The sequence below is a fragment of the Silurus meridionalis genome, chromosome 23 (genome assembly GCF_014805685.1).
Source record: "Silurus meridionalis isolate SWU-2019-XX chromosome 23, ASM1480568v1, whole genome shotgun sequence".
Classification (NCBI taxonomy): Eukaryota; Metazoa; Chordata; class Actinopteri; order Siluriformes; family Siluridae; genus Silurus; species Silurus meridionalis.
In genome coordinates this window covers 3,803,517-3,825,401 of record NC_060906.1, presented here as the reverse complement: position 1 = coordinate 3,825,401, position 21,885 = coordinate 3,803,517, and the positions used below count along the sequence as shown (strand labels likewise).

Genomic DNA, 21,885 nt, shown 5'->3' with positions numbered 1-21,885 from the left:
CCTCCTGAGAACACTCCCCACTTACCAGGGTACCTGCTTCAGACAGGAGACAATGCAGGGTTTGTGGACAGAAACACTTGTATATTGCATGACTTGTTTAGTGGCGCTGTGATTTCAGTCAAAGTATAACTGCTTCTCTGTTTGGCATCAGCAGCACTGACCACTTTTCAAATTTTCATTACTTTATTCATTAATTTATTGTATGAAGATCCCATGCTCCATTGCGATTTTCCACTCGGTAAGTAGAACAGTTCATTAATATAGATGGGAACAATCCCTACAATTTACTGAACAAAAACTGTTCAATCAGGTGAAGAAGTTGTGTTTAGAAGCTGTAGAAGTGAAATGAAGCAGTTTCATGATGCAGTAAATCACAGCAGACAATATAACTTGCTGCACCAAATGAGATTGTATGATATTTGTAAATTGTGTGTTTTAAGTTACCAAAATGACAGTAGCACTTTAATACTTTAGCCATTTATAAATGTTCAGATGAGGAGCAGGGTTGCCAGATAGGTGTGTTTTCCAGTAATTGTACAAAATCCACACAAAAAACTCGAGTAAATACACAAATCTTAGCAATAACAATACAAATTAATTTTGACAAATAATTAATTAAAAAAAAAAAAACAATACTGTGGCGCATCACAAATTTACAATATAATAAAGCAAATTAAGCGTTCTTTTCTAAAGAAGGTTAGGTTAGTCATCTAGGCTTAGGATGTTCAGGGGTCACCAACATGGTGCCACATGAGTCGCCCGCTTTTCTAAAAATAACTGTTTCCTACTTTGTTAAATCATTGTTGATAATAATTGTGAGAAATCATTAACATGATCAGTGTCTTTACATAGATGAATATCATTAATTATTAATAATAACATAATATATGGTAAATTGAGCAAATTTGTTATTTCAGATCAAACTGAAAACTGTGTGTATCAAACTGGTAGCCCTTCACATTAATCAGTACCCAAGAAGCAGCTCTCAGTTTCAAAAAGGTTGGTGACCCCTGGTGTAGGTCATCTAGGGTTAGGGTGTAGGTCATCTGCCAACACTGATGAAGAAAAAATTGGTAAAAATGTGAGCTGTTCAATTCTGAATTCTAAATCTTTTTTTTTCTCTTATCAGGTCCTTCAGATTTGCCAGCTTCGAACATTCCTCTCATCATTGTTTAAAATCTTTTCTTTAGAAGAGATTTTTTATTAGTCACCTGTACATTACAGCACATGTAAATTCTTTCTTCGCATATCCCAGTGATGTTGAAAAGCCATGAGACAGCGCCACTGGAGCACAGATGTTTAATGCCCCAAAAGTGGCAACTTGGTGATACTGGGTGAGCTAGAACCTTAACATCTGAGCTACCACTTTCTCTTTGAGGTTCCTCTAAGCATTGCTTGACCCTTTCTCCAGCTCATCCACTAAGTGAGGATGTTTCTCCTTTAGAATTGTATAAAATTCTTCTTTCACAGCTCTGATGGTGAGGCAGTTGGTGTACAAGATTCTCATTTTCTCATGTGATGTAGCTGCTGCACTGATTGTACTGTATATTTCACCATTAATCATTTTCTTGGATAGGAGACCATCTGCAATCTCCATTACTGAAGAAACTTTCTGTATTAAATTGGGTTTTTATTTATCCACAAAGTCAGCAGCTGAAAGACAGATGAACATTTTGATGTTTTGTTATAAATATGTATATGGATTTGGGAAGAACAGCTGAAAGTGCTAAAGTTTTAGGATATTTTACCTGTTTTCAGCATTTGGGGTGAATTGGCTTCTTGGCTCGTGTAACCTGAAGTGATGAGATAGAAAGTGTAAACTTCAGTATAAATACACAGCTATGAGGAGAAGACAACATTAAGAATTAAGAATATTTTGGAGTATACAGCATCCCTGAGGGCCTCGTTTATTTAAACAGCTGAAGGTACATTTCTCCATGCCAGAAGGAAGTGGACTTCTGGTGTGTTATACTGGATTAATGTACTGAAATGAACTTTTGGATACCTGTAAGAAAGACCTGGCGAGACGCCCACACCTCCTGGTCATGTTCATCCAAAAGTCCCAGTGTGAGTTCTTCAGCTTCATCAGAAAGTATCACCTCAAATGTGGGGTGATAGTTGGGGGCAGAGTCAAGCTCAAATATCTCAGTCTAAGACGTGTGAACAGACTGCTCCAGAATGCAAACTAAAAAACAAACAATCTGATTTCTCTACAAATGTGTGGAGTGGAGCAGGCATTGTTTACCTGCGGCTGACATTTATAATGCTCACAGCGTGGCCTGTATGGTTTTCTAGGGACCAGCTGACAAGTGGAACTGCTCTCAATGTACATGTTGTGCTGAAATTGATTCTGCACCTTAAGAATGGACATATTTGAATTAATTTCTAAATACCAGTTATTTTAAAATTATTTGAATATTTAAATACACGTATTAAAAAACACGGTAAGGCATCGAGTGATTGATTAAAGCAGGTTACCTCTATAACTGGAACATTTTGGGGCAATAAGTGCATGTGCAGCTTTCTCTTCTTTGTCCTTCCAGGGATTTCTTTGTAGAAGAGAAGGACCTGCGCCTTGATCGGTTTGTCCTCGAAAAATATTTTTATTAGGAGTCCGTAGAGTGAGAGATTTTTTATGTCTATGATCACATGTGTCTCTGTTACTTTCAGAGGCTGAATGATCTCCACATTCCCATCAGAGAAATGTGCCACAGCCAGTTCAGTCTGAATTTTATCTGCAACACATGAACAAGAAAAAGCTGAGAAAGATCAACAATACCAGCATCGGCAGATAATCACTTACCCAGTCAGTGTGAATAATGGATTGTGATTGGCTGGAAGTTCAACACAGATATTTTGTAATCAGTTCTAAATGTATGTGCTGCTTATAAATAACTGTAACCATAGTAACCTACTGATGCAGTTTCATACAGAGGGAAACTGCTATTTTACAGATGAATATGAATTTCAAATAAGAAATATAAAGAAACAGCATCAGGAGTTAATACCAACAGCTTGAGTTATTAACATTTATTTTACCTCATGTAAATAAATCTTTTGGCACTACTTTATCTCTATGTGATTTAGAGCAGCAGAATTATAAATATAATAAGTGCTATATATAAAATGTGTAAGGAATTACATTAAGCATTATTTTGTTAATCGTTAGCGTTATTTTATTTAGGCATTCATTTTGCGTTATTTTGACCCATTCAGTCAGTTTTGCTCTGCAAACATCAATAACAGTGGCTAACATGTTACAACATAGTCCTGAATTACTTATGATTAAGTTCAAGTTTATTTCTACACCATTTTACAATAGACATTGTCTCAGCAGCTTTACATAAAATAAAGTTTACATAATGTAAACTATAGAATAAATACATTTAAAAAATGTAATAAGTGAATTATATGTATTTTGAGGAAGTCTGGGGCAAAGACTCAAAAGGGGAACTCATTTGATCTTAAATGACCTTACCAGAATTGATCTCACAGTGAGGGAGGTGCAGTTTACACATTGACCCCTCGGAGCAGTCGATGTTGTACAGGGGTCCTGCAGGCTGCATCTGTCCCATGCCGTCTAACTGAACACTGCCCCAGGACACTATACTGTACAACACTTCAGCTTTCTCCTTCATCTCAAACACAAGGTTGGTGTATTTACACTGAAACTGCCCAGCACCAGAACAATGAAACCTGTAAAGCCAAGATAAAAAACATTTAAGAAGTAAAATCTGGATTAGTTTTATGTTGTAACATCAGAAAATCACTTTTACACATTTAGCATATGTGCTACCTGTATCCACTGTTCCAGTCCTCATGGTGGTCTTTACCTAATTCAGGAGTAAACACGTCTGTTTCCCCTGAGTGCCCCTAAACAGATCAGATCGAACAATACACACACTGTAAAAAAAATCCCGTAAAATTTACGGTAAAAAACTGGCAGCTGTGGTTGCCAGAAATCTACCGTAAAAATTACAGTCAAAATGTTTATTCATTTACGGTACAAATAAAATATTGACTGTATTTTTTACGGTAGATTTCTGGCAACCACAGCTGCCAGTTTTTTACCGTAAATTTTACAGTTTACTTTTAAGTGTACTGTAAACAGAAAAACATTTTGACTGTATTTATTACGGTAGATTTCTGGCAACCACAGCTGCCAGTTTTTTACCGTAAATTTTACAGTTTACTTTTAAGTGTACTGTAAACAGAAAAAAATAAATGTATTTTGTACAGTAGATTACTGACAAAATTGTACAGTTCACTTGCAAGTATTTACATCCTACTTAAGTGAACTGTAAAATTGACAATAAAAACTGGCAGCATCAGAAAAATTTAAGTTGATAAATTATTCAATAACACCCAGAACTGGTAAGGAAAGCAATATATAGCAAAATATACCTTTTATTTTAATACCACAAACATATACAATAACAACTATTTTCTTTTCCTTAAAACAGCAGGAAAATGTATTCCAGAATAAACATTTAAAATTATTACAGTCTTTACCAGAAGGCAGTATTCTATGCTCTTAATGGCATGTGGTTAATCAAGGAAATACAAGGAGAAAAAAAAGTTATTTTAGCGATTATAGCGACATTCAATTATTAATGCAAAAGTGACATTTTAAGTATTTTTTGCTCAAATAATTACTGGTATAGTAAAAAACATACCATAATTACAATACAGTATACAAACAAAAGGTTAATCAAGGAAATACAAAGAGAAAAAAGTTTGTCACGATTAATGCAAAAGTGACATTTTAAGTACTCACTACTTAAATAATTACTGGTATAGTAACAAACATACCATAAGAACAAACATACCATAAGAACAAAGTAGTATATTTTTTAACATTCTCAAGTCATTTTCAACATTCAAAGCATCTTCCAGTATAAATTTGAAAAGCATCGTCACTGCCAAGGTTATCCTCAGACATTTGTCAAAGACGTTTTTGTCCAACCTTAGTCTGTTCTCCATTCGTGATCAGCAAGGTCTGCTATGAGTGTAAGGACTCTGGGATTCACTGGAAGCTGTTTTTTGTTTTTTCTTGACTCAACTTTGGTTCCCTTCTCTGGATTTATGCTGAAGAAGCACCTACAAAAGAGAATGTAATCACTCATTTTGTTGATCAAAAATACAGATAGAAAAGCTCACCAAATTACTTCACTAAAAAAAAAAAACTTTTTTTTTACATGAACTAATATAGTACAAGTACATATTAAGTTAGCAAGTCAAGTCAAGTCAAGTCAAGTGGCTTTTATTGTCATTTTTACTATACACAGTGGTACACAGTACACAGTAAAAACGAAACAACGTTTCTCCGGAACCCTGGTGCTACACTAAACAACAAAACAACATAAAGTGCATCGAGTGCAGCCTGGTGCAAACAGTGCAAACAAAAGAACAGTACAGACAGACAACACAAGACAAGACAAAAGACAAAAAACAAGTATAGCGCCGACTAGTAAACCTACTGTATACTTACATATACAGTACTGTGTGAGGAGAAATGTAAAAACTATACCCAGGAGAAAGTATAAACAGAACAGAGCAATGTAGTGCAAAAAAAAACAGCAGCAAGGAGGTGCAAAGACAGCATGTAAACATTCTACTGTAGTATAAAAGGTGCAAAAACAGTACAGCAGTACAAATCTTCACTAATTCACTAGTTCACTAATGATTAAAATATCTAACATGAGCAAACAATGAACAACTTTATTTTTCTAACCGAAACAATGTACAAAGAACTGTTACAAATGTTTTCCCATTGTTAGTTAATTTTAGTGAACACATTACCTTACGTTAACAAATGAGAAATTACTGTGAAGTGCAATTACATGTTAAAAATAGTTTAATGCCTACCTTTGTATGAATTCCAGAGTAGAACCAAGTTCCAAAGGGTAATGTATGTTAAAACAATAGTAACTGCTAAACATCATGCAAATTGCTGTGACGAATGTAGAAATGTGCGGAGTTGAAATCTTCTGGTCGATGCTCAGCATGAAAAGCTTTGATGTGTAGCATGAGGTGCCTACAGACAAAAACAAACAATTAAATGCCTTTGGTCTTGCCTTGGAATGACATGATAATGAGTAATTAATGTCATTTTTTACTCACCAGCAAAGTAAAACAAAACCTAAATAATTTTTTTTTTCTTTCTAAACACAGAGAAAGAAAATTTGTAATATGTTTGTAACCACACAGTTTTGGGGCGCCACTGATTACCACAGTATTTTGCTTAATATAGTCAATATCCGCCCACAACTGTTCGGTTAGAAGCCTTCTTCAAAACAATGGCAGAACAAAAATCTATACAGGTTTTGAACAAATTTAATTTGAGTAAATTACAGAATTATAACATTGAACTTTCCTTTAAATTGTAAAAAACAATTTTATTAATTCAAACTCACCACAGACAATGATGCAGGGTGTTGCTGGTAAGTTGTCTACATCCACATCTTCTACAAGGCAAGACTCTTCCACATAATGAAACATCACTTCTTCCTTTTCATCGAAGTAGGCAAGCAGAAGAAGCACCACATCTTTTAAATCCTCACTGCATCCTTCAGGTTGACACCTCAAAACATCTAGTTTTGCAGCAGTCTGCAGAACTTTTGGTTTCTTTTCTGCACCAACTGTTTTAAGAAAGTTCAGGAGCCGCTGTCCTTTTTTATCCAAGCTTTTAAGAAACATCTCCTTCAGATCAATTCCAGTTAGCTGCTTGAAGTGTGTACACATACCAACCTCTTGAAATAGAAATGGCCAGTTCTCACAAAGCTGGTGAGTTCAGTGTCTCCACCACTGACTGTAGCACCGAAGATGAAATATCTTTGAGAATCTCAGCAATTGCAGAGGTTACAAAGCTTTGCTCCAATTCATTCATGACTAAAAAAAGAGAAAAATAATCAATTTGGTGACTCTAAAATTAATTAAAAGGTATAATTGGCCCATTTGAGCATAATTAAACTGTTTCAATTCAAACCTGTATGAGTATCTTTTTTCCTTTGAACATAAAATATATTTTCCAATAAAAAGAAAATATAACCAAAGACTACGTTTTTTTTTACATTCTGATATCCATTTTTAAAATTGTTTTCTTTTATGTTTAATAGAAGAAAGAAACTTGTAACAGATTGATGTCAAAACTGTATCAGAAATTTCATACGTTAGGTGTGTTGAGCTGTGCAAACAACAGAAAGTAAAATATGATGCAAAAATATCGGTTTGAATTGCACTATTTTAGTTTAAAACTAGTTTAGTTTTATCAATACAATCCAATGTTACAACTATGCAAGCTTGCATTGATCTAATGAGACCCTATGCTGTGTTTCAGTGGAACTACCCTACAACCTTGCAAAATGTAAGATGACAGTGGGTAATAATCAGGCAAATGGTCAATGTTCAGACACTGAACCCTTTCACTGGTGTTTCTTAGAGAATACAAATGATACTCAGGAAGAAAATCTGCTATGAACACCCTGGTCCTCTGTGATGAACATGAGCATAAGTTCACCAAACTCCACTGTCTCCTCATTACTAATGACAAACAGTTGGCCCTTTTTGAACACAGTTCCTTTATACTGTATTTCTGAAGAAACCCTTGTTTGTGTTTCACTAAATCTGAATGGACTGACTGCATCTTTGACAGTTTCACTGTAAAGCTCAGAATAAAACGGAGAACTATCTTTCAGTTGTAAGAATGGGGGACAAGATCCAGATGCCAAATAGGCCTGAAACAACTGATGCCTTTCAGAAAGGGTGCGACACACATTTTTAAAATTCTTGAGATGTCTGGTACATCTTTTGAAGTAACTGTGTTTACTTTCAAATCTCATTGTCCATAATCGGATCAATGGACCAAATTTGAGTATCAGACCTGGATAGTGTCGAAGGTAGTGATGTTTTGGTTTTAGATTCACTTCTGGAAAGGCTGCTTTTCTAGACTCCAGGTATTCTTGGATTAGAACATCCAAGTATGCAACCTGTGACACTGAAATCTTCTGAGCGCAAATCAGATCAACAATGTCCTTTAGTTGAAGAGTTAATTGCCAAACCTCATCTGCAGGATCCACAACTCTATTACCAAGTATTACAGGTAGAAGACGTAAGAAATTCCAATTTTGAATGGCCTGACCAGCTAGCTTAGCTCCATGAGAATTTAATTTACAAGGTTTTGTGAATGCATCAGAACCATTGTATTTGAACTGCCTGATTCGACGGTTAAGAATTGGGTACGTGAACCACTTATTTTTAACAAAATATTTGATGTAAAGAGCAACATCGTAAGACAACACGCCTTCGAAAATGTCGTGACCAAGGCATGGTGGCAAGCCAGGTTGACAAACTTTAAAGTTCTTCAAAGAGTTGAAAACTGAATCAAACTTAATGCCTTCAACTGTTTCATTTTCGGTCTGTAATTGTTTAACAACAGCACTGTAGTTTTCAACAGTGCGCAGCGGACCACAAAAATTTGGGTCAACACCCTGAAATTCTTCTTTAGTAATTAGACAGTACCTGCAAAAATAGCTTGACTGACTAAAATTTTCAGTGAATCCACCAATGCAGTGGGATCCCAAATTGTCTCCAGAAATGCAGTAAAGTGTGCCTTTTATGATAGATTGATCTGACAAAGCAATTCCATTTTCCTCAACGTCTTTCAGGTCTGTTACTAGCTCTGAGAAAACACTTTCATGGCCAAAGTCTTTAAAGTCTTTTTCTCTGCACAGCATAACCAACTGCATATGTTCTGTGTTTGACCTGAGATGAACTGGCAAATTGACAAGAGAAAGTTATACAGCCAAAATTTTGTGTTTTTTTCGTGCAGACCCTAAAGGGTTAACCACCTCAAAAGCATCCTGATAGAGCAGTAGCTGGAGGTTTGGGATGTCTTGAGAGAAATTCCTGCACTTCAGTATTTGGCCATCTGAGCAATCACAAAGTACATCAGCAAAGTTTTTTTCAGGCAGGTGCAATGAAATGCACTTCCTCCCAAAATCTGAATTCAGCAGACACGTCAATGTGTCTTTCACAGGTACATAGTATGCAAATTGCTCTGTCCGATTCTCATCTCTACCTAAAAGTATTCTTTTGGTTCAACGATTTAAACACTTTTTAAAGGTCTGACTCCTTGAATACTCTGTTCGCATTGGTCCTTTATGACACACAGAAAACAAGTCTGATTCCTTCACAGTAGCAAATATTTGAGAAATAGTCTCATTAGGTAATGACAAATTCTGCAAAAGTGAATGTAGCTTACTAAAAGTATATGTCTGTCCCAATTCATTAATATTTTGCATCTCATCTACAATATTTTGTATTGTAGAAGCTGGAAGAAGAAACTGTCCTTGTAATTTCATATAAAATAGGCTCACATTTCTTAAATACAAATCATCAAAATTTTGAAATGAGCCCATTTCACTTACTTCAGACTCACCTGTATTTGAATGCAGGTCAGCAGGACACTGCTCTGATGTCACTGACAGTGTCTCTGATGCAGAAGGCCGATGTGAATCTGTAATGCTGTTAACTGAACAGTTCCTGTGCTTCCTAGACATATGAGAAGTAAAAGAGGACATGATGTGAAAAACACTTTTGCACCCTCTTACTGGACAGTAAACTACACGACCTTCCTTAATATGGTTCTTTAAGTGAGCAACAATACTAGCCACACTGGCACTGATAACTACATAGTGAAACACTACAAATCAAATTCGTATCTACCACTGCATGTGCAGTCACAGCAGCAGTAGAGCTGTTATGGCGCCGATAAAAATGGCTCTTAAATGTTACGTATTTAGAAAACGACTGTTTGCAGTCACTAGCGAAACATTTGAAAATGGCGTGAGGTTAGTTGCGATGCAGTCTGCAGTGCAGAAAATATTCCCTCAGACTTTGCACCGTTAAACTACAAAAACAGCACTTGTACATTTTAATGTATTTAAATCTCACTCGTCATGAACTAAAGTGATAATTAAGGCAAGATATCGTTGTGGCTTCACCATAGTTGGAACAGCAGACTGCTACAATCAAAGTGCGTCACAATCATTTTAAATCGAAATACTTAGTTCATTAATTAATTAGTTTAATTCGTTCATTTCCAATGACTTGAATGAATTAATGACTGTATATTAAAAAAGATAAAACTTTACCATAAATACAGACAAGAAGTTCACGACATGCGAGATATGACGCTAACTATAAGAAAATAACACTTTTTACCTCACAAAAGCTGTAGCTGAAATGAAAGTTTACAGAATGAGTTTGAGAATGAGTTGTGTTTACCTGACACACTTCGTGAGGAAAATTAGAATGTCAGAAGGTTGTCGCGGTTTGCACGTTGCTCCCTATTTCTGTTTCAGAGAAACACCGCCAGTTGAAGATCTCAAAATGCAACGTCACAACACAGTCTCACCCCACATCGTCACATATGGACGCTGTGGATGTTGCGTCGGACGGCGTCCACATCCGACGCCGAGGGTACCCCCTTCGCGTCGCTTTTCAACGTAGAGGGACAGAAAACCCTTCGCTTCGCTTTTTGACGCAGATGGACGGGACCCCATTTACGGGTTAAGGTTGGGGGTTGGGTTGAGGTTAGGTTTATGGTTAGGGCTACGGACATCTTCAGGATTTTTCGAATTTTTAAAATTATTTCTGTACACTTATTATTATAGATAATACTTTATTCAGTGTGTAGGACAGCGATCTGCTTGGAAAAGTGCAGCACACGGGCTCTCAACCGTCTGCGTCGAAAAGCGAGGCGAGGGGAGTTACTGTCTCTCTACATCGAAAAGCGACGCAAAGGGGGTACCCTCGGCGTCGGATGTGGACGCCGTCCGACGCAACATCCACAGCGTCGATATGTGACGCTGTGGGGTGAGACTGCCCTGAACGTCATGACTGCTGTGATTGGACAAGTCAAACGCCATTAGCCGATGACTTTAAAACACAAAATGCTTATTAATTATATGGTTTATTTTTATTATGCAACGTAATTGCAGATATTGTACATCTATTGAGCCACTAAAAAAATCTAAACAATTTAAGACTAAGCTTCCAAAAAAAAAAAATATATATATATATATATATATATATATATATAAATATATACATGTGTATATATATATATATATATATATATATATATATATATATATATATATATATATATATATATATATATACAGGAGTGCAGAATTATTAGGCAAATGAGTATTTTGACCACATCATCCTCGTTATGCATGTTGTCTTACTCCAAGCTGTATAGGCTGGAAAGCCTACTACCAATTAAGCATATTAGGTGATGTGCATCTCTGTAATGAGAAGGGTGTGGTCTAATGACATCAACACCCTATATCAGGTGTGCATAATTATTAGGCAACTTCCTTTCCTTTGGCAAAATGGGTCAAAAGAAGGACTTGACAGGCTCAGAAAAGTCAAAATAGTGAGATATATTGCAGAGGGATGCAGCAGTCTTAAAATAGCCAAGCTTCTAAAGCGTGATCATCGAACAATCAAGCGTTTCATTCAAAATAGTCGACAGGGTCGCAAGAAGCGTGTGGAAAAACCAAGGCGCAAAATAACTGCCCGTGAACTGAGAAAAGTCAAGCGTGCAGCTGCCAAGATGCCACTTGCCACCAGTTTGGCCATATTTCAGAGCTGCAACATCACTGAGTGCCCAAAAGCACAAGGTGTGCAATACTCAGAGACATGGCCAAGGTAAGAAAGGCAGAAAGTCGACCACCACTGAACAAGACACACAAGCTGAAACGTCAAGACTGTGCCAAGAAATATCTCAAGACTGATTTTTCTAAGGTTTTATGGACTGATGAAATGAGAGTGAGTCTTGATGGGCCAGATGGATGGGCCCGTGGCTGGATTGGTAAAGGGCAGAGAGCTCCAGTCCGACTCAGACGCCAGCAAGGTGGAGGTGGAGTACTGGTTTGGGCTGGTATCATCAAAGATGAGCTTGTGGGGCCTTTTCGGGTTGAGGATGGAGTCAAGCTGAACTCCCAGTCCTACTGCCAGTTTCTGGAAGACACCTTCTTCAAGCAGTGGTACAGGAAGAAGTCTGCATCCTTCAAGAAAACATGATTTTCATGCAGGACAATGCTCCATCACACCGCCCAAGTACTCCACAGCGTGGCTGGCAAGAAAGGGTATAAAAGAAGAAAATCTAATGATATGGCCTCCTTGTTCACCTGATCTGAACCCCATTGAGAACCTGTGGTCCATCATCAAATGTGCGATTTACAAGGAGGAAAACAGTACACCTCTCTGAACAGTGTCTGGGAGGCTGTGGTTGCTGCTGCACGCAATGTTGATGGTGAACAGATCAAAACACTGACAGAATCCATGGATGGCAGGCTTTTGAGTGTCCTTGCAAAGAAAGGTGGCTATATTGGTCACTGATTTGTTTTGTTTGGTTTTGAATGTCAGACATGTATATTTGTGAATGTTGAGATGTTATATTGGTTTCACTGGTAAAAATAAATAATTGAAATGGGTATGAATTTGTTTTTTGTTAAGTTGCCTAATAATTATGCACAGTAATAGTCACCTGCACACACAGATATCCCCCTAAAATAGCTAAAACTAAAAACTACTTCCAAAAATATTCAGCTTTGATATTAATGAGTTTTTTGTGTTCATTGAGAACATGGTTGTTGTTCAAATTAAATCCTCAAATAAAATTAATCCTCAAAAATACAACTTGCCTAATAATTCTGCACTCCCTGTATATATGTATGTATATATATTAGGGGTGGGAGAAAAAATCGATTCACCAAACTATCGCGATTCTTTTTAAACGATTTTGAGACCAATTTGTTTACCTCAGAATCAATATATATTTAATTATTTTACTTTTCCAGAGGGGCGGTAAAAAAAACTTTACCACTTTTATTCCAACAGAGGGCCAAATATATTTTGTTGGTGTCTGTATTAAATGACGTCATATCCGTTTTAAGCTGGCGAGAGAAATCGAAACCATGGCAGAGGCAGGGAAGTAAAGCTCTTTGAGAATTGTTTAACGGATAAAGACCCTGCTTTAGTCACAGAAAATGCATCTAATATGGTTATCGCTGCCCAATTAATCGTCTTTTACTCGGACGAGTACGACGCATCACTTGATTTCCAACAAACGTTACTGGAGCTCCCTGTGCACAAACTTATAACAGACGTTTTAACAATGTCTGCATTGTTCTTGTTAATATAACTCATATACAGTCTCTTTAAGGGTGTGATCAAGTATTTGTCATTATCTTGTATTGTTGCAAAAACCTCTCTGGCAATATGCATCTGAGGCAAACAGCAATTAGCTAAATAGCTTATTTATTTTTGGGTACATTACTGTTGTTTTAAGAAATTTAACTGAGTTTTTAACAAATAAATAATGCAAAAATATCATATTTTCTTGTATTTACATTAATAGTATTTAACTGTTCATTCCACGGTAATTTCATATTTGATAGTTTACAGGTTTTTACCGTTGCTGCTTTACAACCATTCACCTTAAATCTAATTGCATTTATTTTATTGTTTTAGTGTACTTTACTGTTTTAATTGGTTTTTAATGCAGTTTTTACAAAATAAGAATGTAAAATGAACAACGTTTCTTGTATTTACATTAACAGTATTTAACTGTTAATTCAACAGTAATTTCACATTTCATAATTAACAATTTTTTTCCCGTTGCTACTTTACAGTTTTTTACCGTTAAAACTATGGACATTTTTTACAGTGTGACATACAGTAGAAAATAACAAATTAAGTACACTGCTGGACATTAACCAATAATTTGTATCCTAAATTGTTTTTTAACACTTTAGTATGGGGAACACATTCACTATTAACTTTTACATTTGCCTCAAACTCTTAATTTACTGCTTATTAACTTTTAAGGTAGTGGTTGTAGTTAAGTTTAGTTATTAGATAGGATTTTGGATGCAGAATATGGTCATGAACAATAAGAAATTAATATGTGCTTTCTAAGTAGCCTACTAATAAACAGCTAATGTGCAGTTGTTCATCATACTCATGTGTTGGATTTATATATTATATTTTACTAATTAAATTTTTTATGATTGGCCCATATATACTCCTACAAACACTTGTGTATTAATAGATTATACAATTATAAAATGTAAAAAAATAAATAAAAATACTGCAATAGCAGCCAGGTGTTAAAAGCCACATCTGTTTTCACCTGTAAAGTTTCTTGTGTAACATCCTGAATCTGCCCTTACAAACCTAGGCTGTCTGTTTCTTGCTTATTCTTGACAACACAAAAATGTAAAATTAGTGCAATAATGAAAGAGCACCCCATGAAATAAAGATTGTACATATCATCATAGTGTAACGTTTCCTGTAATCTACCCTCATTCACCGGACTACATTACCCATCATCCTTTGCACCCCGTCATCCACCATGTTTGTCTCCCGTCTTCACCTGTCTGTTCACTCGGACTCTATACTCATCACCACTGTACTTATTGTCGGTTATCGTCTTTACTACGTTGTATGTATGTGTGATTTACCTGCTCCTTATTATTAAAATTACATGTTTAATTTTACTATTTGTCGTCCTCGTCTCTCCATGTACAAACCGAGACACATACCTGATATGTAAAATTGGCAGAGTTAAACATGCTGTAAAATCTCAGTTCAACATTATCTTTATTCTTATTTAAAGGGTTTTGATAACACACTTATTAAAACAAAAGACGTTATAAAAGAGTTAAGGAAATACACAGAAAAAAAGTGAACGTTTGTCCAAGCATTTTTTCTTATAATCTTTTAAAACGTGCTAAAATTTAAAACTTAACACAACACAAATTTAGTAAAGATACGTTTTTAAATTCTACCTACCTACCTACTGTAAGACTTTTGCTTGATCCTGAGCAAAAGGTCAGCCCTCCCTGAGAACACAGCATGGATGCCCGAGAGTGCAGTGTGGGCCCTGTAAGTGCCCGAGGCAACAAGAACATCAAAAGAGAACTCAACACAACAAGTTTCCTCCAGGACTCACGACAGGGGACCAAGACCCCACAACACCCCTCTTGAGAACCAGAACTTTATCTGGAATACAGTAGGCTCTCCGGAGAGCTACCCTTGGTCTTCAAACACCACATCTCCATACAAATGGTAGATCTGCAGACAAATGTCTGACCCCTCTACCCCTCCTTTCCCTGTTACATTCTCAACACAGGACATTCTACAGCACACCAGATGATTATGTGTAAGAAAGGACATATCACATGTAAATAACAACAGAAAATGTTCATGTTTCATTTCTTTACAAAGGATTATCGCGACTGGTACACAGGTCCCATTCCCACAGCAATAAAACAAATAATAAAAAGGTTTAATAGAGTTAAGAAAACATAACTCTATACAAGGGGCATGTGCCCCACTGCAAATGTATACAGGCGAGGTGCCTCCCACAGGTCTGTAAGAACCAATGAATGCAAACTCTCATTGATAAATAATGTTTACATAATGCTTACTCTATCTGGGTATTTAAGGAGAACTGACCAACAATTCAGGGAATCTGTAAACAGATCTCCCACACAATTACTGTGTGTGTCTTTACCAGGTATAAAAGTGTTTATATTTCTCGTTTAAATGTAAATACTATTGGTTTGTATTTGTGTTATTTTTTAATTGAACTATAAATTGGCTTTGAATTGTGATTTTCTTACCTGGTTAATAATTGATGTTTGATTTTATTCTGTGTTGCTCGGTAAATGTTGACACTGCAAGTAATAACGTTGCATCCGTAGTTACCGTAAGGACTGAAATCAGGCTAGAATCGGCCTAAATCCCAGTTAGATAGTGAATAATACATCAGCTGAGGATTTGAGAGATACGACTAGCACTTGGCGTTAGTTTAACTGTACTTAGAAGTGTGGAGGCTAACAATATGTATTTTCATTTAGAGTAACATTTCTAATCACTCTAAATAAGGTCAGCCTCAACCTCTGATTATTTCAATATTATTTTACTCATTACCCTTGGTTAGAGATAATTATTGTAATAATTTAGGTGTCACCTTTCACACTAGGTTTACTAAAGCTGCGCAAATTTGCCTAAATTCCCTGGCCCTCACACCTAGTACTGCTGAGATTTTCACAGGCCTGCAGCTCCATTGTTCTCCTGCTTTTGTTGTGCAAACACACCAATTACCTGTGAGGCCTGGCACATTTGCATTTCTTTACTCAGAGTAGCTCAGAGGCCAGAAGAAAACTCAGAAACATCTTCTTTTGCCTGTCCACCCTGTGCATGCCTTGTGCTAAATGTAGGCATTCACCGCTGCCAGGTCCAGCATATTGTAAAAAACCACTACTGGCCACCTGCGTGTTGCTGCTCTTATGGAATACATCCGTGCCATTTGGGTAAACACGTGTACACCACACTGTAAAAGCAAAGAGAGAGAGAGAGAGAGAGAGAGAGAGAGAGAGAGAGAGAGATGCATTGCAGACATATTTGTATATGTGTATTTGATGTGCTGTTTTATACAGAACGTAAAAACTTGAATTGTGGACAATATATTATACATTTGCTTGTTTTATTAGGAAAATTCCATATTCATAAGAAAAAGTGGGCTCAATGTAGACCAAACTTTTCCCATTTTCTTAATGAGTTCAAATTGTATATGAATCTCTTGAAAGAAACAAGAAACAAAAAAGCACTGAAAACATGTACTGCTCTGAAAAATTTTTAAAAAATTATGTAATTTTCTTTTTTATATACCGTGTTTTGATAATTTATTAATTGTATTAATTTTATTTATTTTCTCTCTGTAATTAAGTGTTAATTTAATATTGTAAGTGTTATGTAATACCTCTTGTTTTTTTTTGCATTAATAAAAAAAAAAAGAAAAAAAAAAGTATAAAGTATAAAAGGCCATAACACGGAGCCGCTGCATGCATTCTGCATCACGCAACCTACTGAACAGCAGCTAGCAGAAGCCAGCAATAATCACCTCATATACAATCAATTTTATACCCAGTAAAGTAGAGTGTTCTGAATCCTGTATCGTGTTTTTACTGACGCGCTGGAGTGAGTACAATCCCCTGATCAGTGTATACCAGTTAGTGAGAATCCTTATATGGTCCTTCGAGCTAGCTAGGAATAACTCCCTAACATTTACCAACTTCTCCACTACCTCATTCCCCAATATTCCCACATAATCAATGATAAATGGTCCAGTGGATCCCACATTCCACACTGAATTCGGAAAGCTCATGTCTTCATGAACATGTATCTGCTCCACACTTCCTGTGTCACCTCCGCTTAGAAAGCCATGATCTGCTCCTGTTTACGGGAAATCATCCTGAGCATGACAACAACTCCAGGATCAGCTTGGAACAACCAAACAATCCCGGTGTTCTCATGTCAGATCCTCCTCAATAAACTCAGAACATCATCAAATCCAACTGAGGAATTTGGGCAGAAACTGTTGTCCTTCATTTCGGCTGCTGTGGCGCAGTTTCCCTGCGGTCTTTCCACAAACTCCATTACAGAGAAAACACAAACGCATTATTCCGATAGAAAGTCGTTTCTAGGAAAAACTCACCCACTTTTCTTCAGCACTGCTTGTTGTTGGACATGAATCTCACCGCTTCTGGCTGCTGTTGAAGAGCTTTGTGTTTTTCTAACCGTTCCTTAATAATGGAGTCGAGGCTGAGAAACACTTTCACTTTCGGAAAACTGGTTCGTCTCTTTGAACCGACTCTTTAAAACGACACTTTGACGAGTTGGAAACGGAATTATTTTAATCGCATTCGGTCAAGTTCAATTTAATGATCAAGAACTAAAAGAGAAAGTGTTGTGATTAATAACAGCATGTAGTGGAGGAAAGAAAAGTCAGCCTTTTTCTCCATTAAGAAACTGATCCATCCTGAACTCTTCATCTTTCACCGACATACACAAACAGGTCAACCGGGCAAAATAAAAGGATCCTGAGAATAACTACGGTATATATACAGTACAGACCAAAAGTTTGGACACACCTGCTCATTCAAAGCGTTTTCTTTATTTTCATGACTATGAAAATTGTAGATTCATACTGAAGGCATCAATGTATATAATTATACATTTATAATTAATTCCACATGTGTTAATTCATAGTTTTGATGCCTTCAGTATGAATCTACAATTTTCATAGTCATGAAAATAAAGAAAACGCTTTGAATGAGCAGGTGTTTCCAAACTTTTGGTCTGTACTTTATATATAATATATATAAACTTTTGGTCTGTACTATATATATATATATATATATATATATATATATATATATATATATATATATATATATATATATATATATATAACAACAAAGAAAAGATAATAATGGAGAAAGTGTTTGAATTCATTGTGCTCATTTTTCAACGTGCAGGGATTCCCATTGACTTCTGTAGATCTCTGAACCGGAACCTGCAGCGTTGAAATTTGACATGTTGGGGAATAAGAATGCAGTCCGTTACTGCGGTTAAACCAGCCGCATCTTAAAAATACAGGTAGTGGGCGACTTACGACCATTCGACTTTACGACCACAATCGCTGGCCATGGCGTGCAAATTTTTCGGCATAATTTCACAGTGCTGTACATATAGCCTTCTATATGTCGGTCCCGATCGTGGTCGTAAGTCGACAACTACTTGTACACGGTTTAGCAGCCGCACTTTGTTTAGTGTTGCGGATCTAATCGTGCATTTACGGTATGGGTGGTGGGAGCGGTCAAAATACATGTAAAGACACTTCAGAAAGGCTTTTCCGTAAAAAAAAAAGACTCGGTGCATTTTTATCATGTTCCACATGTAGCATGTCTGGAACGGACAACCTCACCCACAAGGACCACGCAACCACTTAGCAATAAGATCTGTTTTTTTTAATCTGTTGATAAGGAGAAATCATCAGTTCAAAATGGGGTGGCAGCTCCTCCCACTCTGATACACTAAGTTATGTTTATAGGGAGGACCGCACAGCCTCATGCAGTAAACCTGAGGCCAACGCAAAACGCACGATAAAAAACCTTGGATGTGCCCCGCTGATGACACTCCCTCCCCAACAAGTACTCAAAAAAAAGTTCCTCTTCTTCTTCTTCTTCTTCTTCTTCTTTCGGCTGCTCCCATTAGGGGTCGCCACAGCGGATCATCCGTCTCCATACCCCCCTGTCCTCTACATCTGCCTCTTTCACACCAACTACCTGCATGTCTTCCCTCACCACATCCATGAACCTCCTCCTTGGCCTTCCTCTTTTCCTCCTACCTGGTGGCTCCATCCTCAGCATTCTTCTCCCAATATAATTCATGTCCCACCTTTGCACATGTCCAAACCATCTCAATCTCGCCTCCCTTACCTTGTCACCAAAACATCCTACATGCGCTGTCCCTCTAATAAACTAATTTCTAATCTTATCCATCGTCGTCACTCCCAACGAAATCCCTAACATCTTCAGCTCTGCTACCTCCAGCTCCACCTCCTGTCTTTTACTCAAAGCCACTGTCTCTAATCCATACAACATCTCAGGTCTCACCACAGTCCTATAAACTTTCCCTTTTATTTTTGCAGATACCATACTATCACAAATCACTCCTGCTGTCACTCTTCTCCACCCACTCCACCCTGCCTGCACTCTTTTCTTTACTTTCCTAACACACTCTCCATTACTTTGCACTGTTGACCCCAGGTACCTGAACTCCTCCACCTTCTTCAGCTCTTCTCCCTGTAACCGCACCACTCCACTACCCTCCCTCTCATTCACACACATGTACTCTGTCTTACTCCTACTGACTTTCATTCCCCTTCTCTCCAGCGCATATCTCCACCTCTCCAGGCTCTTCTGAACCTGCTCCCTACTCTTACCACAAATCACAATATCATCCGCAAACATCATAGTCCATCACCACTGCAAACAGGAAAGGGCTCAGGGCCGATCCTTGATGCAGTCCAACCTTCACCCTGAACCAGTCTGTCGTACCTACTGCACACTTCACTGCCGTCACACTGTCCTCATACATGTCCTGCATCACCCTCACATACTTCTCCGACACACCTGACTTCCTCTTACAATACCAAAACTCCACTGCCATCTCTCCTAAACATCTCCACGCTTCTACCGGTTTGTCATCTGGTCCAAACAAATTTCCACTTTTCATCCTCTTAATCGCTGCTCTCACTTCCTCCTTACTAATCCTATCTACATCCTGCTTCACCAACTCCACATCATCCAACCTTCTCTCTTTCTGATTTTCCTCATTCATCAGCTGCTCAAAATACTCCCTCCACCTTCTCAACACACTCTCCTCACTAGTCAACACATTACCCTCTCCATCCTTTACTGCTCTAACTTGCAGTACATCCTTCCCAGCTCGGTCCCTCTGTCTGGCCAATCAGTATAAATCCTTTTCTCCTTCCTTAGTGTCCAACCTCTCATACAGCTCCTCATGCGCATTTTCCTTGGCTTTCGACACATCCCTCTTAACCTGCTGCCGCATCTGTTTTCCAACCTCTTTCTCCTTATGCTCTCCTGCACTTCCTCATTCCACCACCACGTCTCCTTGTCTTGCTTTCCAGATGTCACACCAAGTACTTTTCTAGCTGCCTCCCTCATCACTCCAGCAGTAGTTGTCCAATCATCCAACACCTCCTTAACACCACTGAGCCTCTCTCTGACCTCTTCCCTGAACCTCACACTACACTCTTGCTCCTTCAGTTTCCACCATCTTATTCTTCTTTCAGTCCTCACTCTCCTCCTCTTCTTCTTCGCCTCCAAAACCATCCTACAGACCACCATCCCATGCTGTCTAGCTACACTGTCCCCTGCCAACACCTTACAGTCTCCAATCTCCTTCAGGTTGCATCTCCTGCATAGCACATAGTCCACCTGTGTGCACTTTCCTCCAATCTTATACTTCACCCTATGATCCTCCTTCTTCTTAAAATAAGTGTTCACCACTGCCATTTTCATCCTTTTAACAAAATCTACCACCATCTGCCCTTTCACATTCCTCTCTTTAAAACCATGCCTACCCATCACCTCGTTCCCTTCACCTACATGTCCATTAAAGTCTGCCCCAATCACCAACTGTTCTTTCCTAGGTACACCATCTACCACTTCATCTAATTCACTCCAGAATCTTTCCTTCTCCTCCATCTCACAGCCAACTTGTGGAGCATAGGCACTGATGACATTTATCATCATCCCTTCAACTTCCACCTTCACGATCATCACCCTATCTCTTCACCTCCACTACACTCTTACTGTACTCTTCCTTCAGAATCACCCCTACACCATTTCTCTTTCCATCCACACCATGATAAAACAGTTTAAATCCACCTCCAATGTTCCTGGCCTTACTCCCTTTCCACTTGGTCTCCTGAACACACAGCATATCTACCTTTCTCCTCTCCATTATATCAGCTACCTCTCTCCCTTTACCCATCATAGTACCAATATTTAAAGTACCAACCCTAACCTCCACTCTCCTACACTGCTCCTTTCCCTGCCGTCTCTGTAGACGTCTTCCTCCTCTCCTTCTCCTCCTTCAGCCAACAGTAGCCCAATTTCCACCGGTACCCTGTCGGCTAACGATACCTGTGGCGGTCGTTGTTAACCCGGGCCTCGACCGATCCGGTATGAAATTCTCATTTGTGATCCGCATATTTGATTTGGCACATGTTTTACGCTGGATGCCCTTACTAACGCAACACTCCCCATTTACCCGGGCTTGGGACCGGCACTAAAAATGCACTGGCTTGTGCCTCCCTAATGGCTGGGTTAAAGAAAAGTTCCTCTACATTTTTAGATATTTAAACAAAAATGATTTAAATGAAATTTCGTGAAGTTCATTACTTCAGCATGAATATACACATAT

At 37.8% G+C, this 21,885-nt stretch overlaps 2 protein-coding genes across 3 annotated transcripts in view; both read right to left on the bottom strand.

The window, feature by feature from the left end:
• Positions 1-21,885, bottom strand: part of LOC124377356 — a 306,775-nt gene that overhangs the window by 182,739 nt on the left and 102,151 nt on the right. The window lies entirely within an intron of this gene.
• LOC124376807 (NACHT, LRR and PYD domains-containing protein 1-like) lies at positions 969-17,969 on the bottom strand. Of its 2 annotated transcripts, XM_046836091.1 has the most exons (12): positions 17,582-17,968; positions 9,440-9,552; positions 6,417-6,891; positions 5,869-6,037; positions 4,830-5,100; positions 3,797-3,873; positions 3,479-3,696; positions 2,479-2,735; positions 2,246-2,356; positions 2,006-2,150; positions 1,749-1,793; positions 969-1,653 (listed from the first exon to the last, which is right to left on the bottom strand). In XM_046836091.1, the coding sequence occupies exons 5-12, from the start codon at positions 4,830-4,832 to the stop codon at positions 1,631-1,633; spliced, it is 879 nt and encodes a 292-aa protein (XP_046692047.1). In that variant the 5' UTR covers positions 4,833-5,100; positions 5,869-6,037; positions 6,417-6,891; positions 9,440-9,552; positions 17,582-17,968; the 3' UTR covers positions 969-1,630. The 2 variants fall into 2 exon arrangements, with proteins under 2 accessions (XP_046692047.1, XP_046692046.1); XM_046836090.1 differs by lacking the exons at positions 4,830-5,100; positions 5,869-6,037; positions 6,417-6,891; positions 9,440-9,552 and adding an exon at positions 16,189-16,417 and having other exon boundaries at positions 17,582-17,969.

Bases quoted from the DNA above. Each gene is read 5' to 3' on its own strand.
- LOC124376807 (XM_046836090.1), bottom strand. From the start codon at position 16,212: ATGCAAATGTGCCAGGCCTCACAG. The intron at 2,736-3,478 runs GTAAGGTCATTT...CATGTGTTGCAG, and splicing joins TCACTGTGAGATCAATTCTG to ATAAAATTCAGACTGAACTG. The intron at 2,151-2,245 runs GTAAACAATGCC...CACACGTCTTAG, and splicing joins ATTATAAATGTCAGCCGCAG to ACTGAGATATTTGAGCTTGA.